This window comes from Triticum aestivum, chromosome 7A (assembly GCF_018294505.1).
Source record: "Triticum aestivum cultivar Chinese Spring chromosome 7A, IWGSC CS RefSeq v2.1, whole genome shotgun sequence".
Classification (NCBI taxonomy): domain Eukaryota; kingdom Viridiplantae; phylum Streptophyta; class Magnoliopsida; order Poales; family Poaceae; genus Triticum; species Triticum aestivum.
The window spans coordinates 245,929,563-245,934,194 of record NC_057812.1 but is presented as its reverse complement, the minus strand read 5'-3'; the positions used below and the strand labels follow the sequence as shown (position 1 = coordinate 245,934,194).

At 53.4% G+C, this 4,632-nt stretch overlaps 1 protein-coding gene across 1 annotated transcript; it reads right to left on the bottom strand.

The window, feature by feature from the left end:
* Window positions 1-2,681: 2,681 nt before the first annotated feature.
* LOC123153158 (peroxidase 1) lies at window positions 2,682-4,162 on the bottom strand. The gene is made up of 3 exons (XM_044572410.1): window positions 3,697-4,162; window positions 3,451-3,616; window positions 2,682-3,364 (listed from the first exon to the last, which is right to left on the bottom strand). The coding sequence occupies exons 1-3, from the start codon at window positions 4,087-4,089 to the stop codon at window positions 2,952-2,954; spliced, it is 972 nt and encodes a 323-aa protein (XP_044428345.1). The 5' UTR covers window positions 4,090-4,162; the 3' UTR covers window positions 2,682-2,951.
* Between the last annotated feature and the right edge of the window lie 470 nt (window positions 4,163-4,632).

Sequence of the window (4,632 nt, the reverse complement as noted above, 5' to 3'; positions counted from 1 at the left end):
CATTACTAGCGTGGCCTGCCTGCCTGTAGCTATTTGTGGTCTCTGGTTCCCAGAGCCTCGGAAGGCTCCCAGTTAATTATTCCCGTGGGTTACTCCATGGGATACCTCCGATTAAGTTGTGTGATCGTCTTCGTCGTCTTCGTTTTGTGTCCTCCATGCATGATGATGGTGGTTTGTGGACGGCGGCAGAGCCCGTGTCCTCGTCGGTACACGCGCCGCTCAAAACGTGGCTTTATGCTAGCCACATCCGCCCTCACCGTCGCGCCTTGTCAGTCTTGGCGGCGTTGTTGTAGTCGGTGTTGAAATTGCAAGGGTCCTGCTCGGGGCGGACTTCTTGACAATCAAATGGCCTCATCAGAGTATGTGAGGGGTATGCCTCGCGGGCAGGGGCGGAGCCAGGATTTAGACATAGGGGGGGCCAGGCCGGCAGTAAAGCCAGTTTTTTTTTGCCTCACAAACTACCTAATAATTTTACATTCGAGTGTCATTCATCTTTAACTTTGCATAGACACACACAACCTTTTGCAGCTGAAGCCGACTAGACAAGGTTGATGATCAAACTACCCCGAAATATGACATGAAATGTGCTGCTACAAAACAATGTCATATGTACAAATAAGAAAAATTACTGTATAACCGAATGATTGGCTTTTAGCTTGCATATAAAACGATGTCATATGTATATGAAAGGTGCATGATTTCAAACGATTGCATGTGCCCGAGCGCGACGCATCACAAATCACACAATCAAAAGTTAAAATCTGATGTATAACGAATTAATGATACAAGGTGAGAATTAAGAGAGATTAGTAGACGGTGTGCTGAATTAACCTTGGCTAGATCATTGGCTGCAGGACAAATAATTAGCGAGTGAATTAGCTTGCGTTTACGAATCAGATCATGAGAAGGGATAGCAGAGACGGGCGGCGGCAACGGCGCAGCGATAATCAACATAGGCGCTAATCATAGGGAATAATGCCCAGCGACCAGGGGACTTTTAACGGAGGTCAATCAACAAATATGGCCTTGTCATGGGCTTGTAAACGATCGCTAATGGGCTTTTACATTGACCCTTTTTCCTTTCTTCATAAATGACGTTGAGTTAGGGGGGGCCAATTACTTCTGTACCTGAATCATATCGTTAATTATCTAGGGCCTACTCGATGTTTGCTCGATCGATAGGGGGGCCAGGCCCCTGCTCGCCCCCCGTGTCTCCGCCACTGCTCGCGGGAGTAAGTTGTTTAGGAGACCGACATTGCTGTAAAACCGCCGCACGCTCACATCGGCATGACCAGTGTGGTTGGCCCCTTGTCTCGGCTGGACACCGAGTATTCGGCGGTCCGCCATGAGAAAGGGTGCTGCCTCACAGGACCGTGGAAAGATGGCGTCGTAGAAGCCGCGTCGCCTTGGGCTGGTGTTACGCCAAAGAATGGCCTGTACACCGGCGACGCCATGGACATGTACGCCCAAGAACCTGTCCATCGTGATGGGTGCACCTCACTTGATTGGATGCAAGTCTATGGCATTCCACTTTATCAGGGGACATCGCCTGGTGAACTTGTGAAGAGATGATCGCTGTGGTTGTATCGCCTTACCTCAACTGGACGCCGTATTGGTTGGTCTGCAACACAAAGGCGCCTCTTTACAGGGTGGGCGAAGAGTGGCGTCGTTGAAGGCGCGTCGCCTTGGCAGGTGCTAAACCAATGTCCGGTACGTCGGTGATCTGTTCGCCATGGGTCTGTCTTGGGCTATGTCGTCACGATCTCCGGTTTCAACGCAACTCATCGCCGGATCTTCGGGATGCAACGTGATCCCACTGCCGTCGTCGCTGTGAACACGTTCTTCTTCTTCTCTGCATCTATGACGCCTCCGGCCCAGCGCCCCTACGAGCGGCGAGCGGCAGCGCAACTCAGTGCGCGCCTTGCAAGTCGACACCGTCGCCGTCGGCCGTCACTGAGCTCGGGACGTAGCCAGCGGCCCAGCGCCACCGCCGGCATGGGGCGCGTCCGCTCGAGCTCCTCGACGCTGCACCCTAGGCGCGTCTCCTCTTGGCCGCGTCCGCTGCGTGCAGTCACGTCCCGGGTGTTTTTCTCCTTACCTCGCTGTGCGTTCACCTCACGCGGCGGCCGCCGCCACGATTCGCTAGCGAGCTATGCGCCGCCGGACATGGCCATGGTACGTGTCTTCACCAACGAGCGTGCCACCGCCGCGGGCATGTCTTCGATGATCTTCCTGATGCTGTCGTCACCGGCGCGTCTTCCCTCGATGCGGACCTCTCTCCCGCGAAACCTGATAACACAATAAAACAAAACAAATCAAAACACGTACTCTGGGAACAAGAGAGAGATGAGGGCGTGCTAGCCAGCTGATGATGCTTCCAGCTGCAAACGCCTCCTCGTGTCTGGCCATCATCATCGATGATTGCTCCTGCTCGGGGTCAGAGGGGCGCGGTTGTCACAGCCGACGTGCCGGCCATGCTTGCGCCATCTTGCCGGCCGTCGTTTCTCGTCATCTGATCGGCCAGGGGGCTGCCATCCGCACCTGCATGCATGGGCCATGCAATACTGGAATTAATCGGCCCATGTATTAATTAAGCACGCATATAATAAGCTAAGTGAAGGGCAGTCCTTGCTCCATGCGTTAAAAATGTATGCATATCATATCATCTGGGCACATTATAGTTAAGACAACTCTTTTTTTTAGAATTATATATTCTCATTATCTTCGTATACTATACATAGTACAAAAACTCGTCGAACACAATGAACTTTTCAAAACTTCACGGGAAAATGTTACAACCGAAAAAACTTGTGGTGCATATGCGGGTAGCACCCTGCGTCTAGAAATAAATTCCGATCGAGTAGCAAATCACAGTCGACCGGTCAGACCAAATAGACAGATTGAAGATAAAAAAAATAGTCAGATTGAATTTTGATTCACGATCGATCATATCAGTCGACGTAGACGCCGCAGGTCTCTCTGATCTCGCCTTGGGTGCCGGTGAGAACGCCAGCCCTGCCCATGTTGATCATGGCCACGGCAAAGTCGGCGAAGAAGATGTCGAGAGAGGAGGCGTTGTTCATGAGCGCGACGTAGGCGCCGGTGAGGCTGTCCTCCACCAGCGCGGCATCGGAGCGCAGCACCGCCCGGTGATTGTACACGGACTCGTAGTATCCCAGGTCGAACTTGTCCACCGTCACATCGTCCATGGGCACCACGCTCGCCATCTTCTCCGTTGGGCACTTGGTCGTCAGCGTCTTCCCGTACGCCGGCTCCAGCGAGGGGTCCTGGTCGCCGGCTCCAGTGAAGTTGTAGAGCCGCTTGGAGAAGGACGAGCAGTGCGTCACTCCAATCGTGTGCGCCGCTGCATCCATGCATTGTATGACATGTTGAGTCAGGTCATCGGAGACAAAGAAGAGCGCGATCGAGTTATGAATGATTCTTTCGTACCGGAGAGGACGACCATGTCCTTCATGGTGAGGTTCTTGACGGCGAAGTACTGGGTGAGCACGGTGACGTTGCCATCGGCCGGTGGCAGGTTGGTGAGGGCCTCCTCCAGCATGGAGACGTTCCCGTCGCGGCGCCCGGTCTCCACCTCGTAGCGTGGCCCAGCGCTCTGCGCCACGACAGCTTATGATGAGCAAAGCAATTTCATAATCCATGGAGTACCAGTTAGTAACATCAAGGAATACGTACAAAATTGACGGCGTCGCGCGCGGCCATGGCCATGATGTCGGCGCAGGAGACGACGAGGGGGCATGCTTTCTCCACCACCTTCTTGATGGCCTCGATGGCCTCGTAGCCGCGCACGGTGAGGTTAGGGTCGGCGTGCTTCTCAGCGGTGCCGTTGTGGGAGTTGAGCATGAGGGAAGCGTCGCAGCCCCGGACGAAGCAGTCGTGGAAGTGGAGGCGGAGGAGGCCGGCGCGGAGGGTGGAGTCGTCGGCGAAGATGGCCTCAAGCTCGGTGCGCACAAGCTCCTCCACGCCCGGGCACGTCGTGTTGTAGTAACCGTACTGCAAATCGGCCTGCGCAAAGCTGGCCAGGAGGCTCGCCGCCGCGACCAAGATCAAGAACGTGGCGGAAGCCATGGCAGAGGACTCGATGAACCAATGTGCGCACGGTCTGATCGAGCAAGGAAGAGGGAATGGATGGATGGATGGATGAAGATCCTGGCCGATCGTGGCTGCATTTATATGGCGATCGAAGATGTTATATGGATGTTCGATGGAAATGTTTGAGTTGACCTTGCAGAGCACAGTTCGTGCTCGCCATGACCGTCGACAAACATAGCAAACATGCCATGCGTGCGGACCATTACCAGGGCAGCTCGATCGTCTCTGTCATTATATTACAGGGGGAATATATTCGAGCTAGGGGGGATGAATTGGATTATTTAGGACTACTTGACTAATCAAACTTATAAATGAGCTGCTAATTCTGTGCTTTGCGGCGCTGGATACCGTTCGTTTCGTTTGTTTTTGTATGTTTGCCGATTAAATGGACTGGTCAACATTTTGTTTTGACACTGAACAGCCCGGCGAATTCCTTGCTTGATAGTAATAACTAGTACATGGGTAGGCGCGCTTTGCCGCGCCCGATAATACCAGGCTAATAGCTTTCAGTCGGCTAAC

Bases quoted from the DNA above. Each gene is read 5' to 3' on its own strand.
- LOC123153158 (XM_044572410.1), bottom strand. From the start codon at position 4,089: ATGGCTTCCGCCACGTTCTTGATCTTGGTCGCGGCGGCGAGCCTCCTG. The intron at 3,617-3,696 runs GTACGTATTCCT...GTCGTGGCGCAG, and splicing joins CGCGCGACGCCGTCAATTTT to AGCGCTGGGCCACGCTACGA. The intron at 3,365-3,450 runs GTACGAAAGAAT...GCATGGATGCAG, and splicing joins GGACATGGTCGTCCTCTCCG to CGGCGCACACGATTGGAGTG.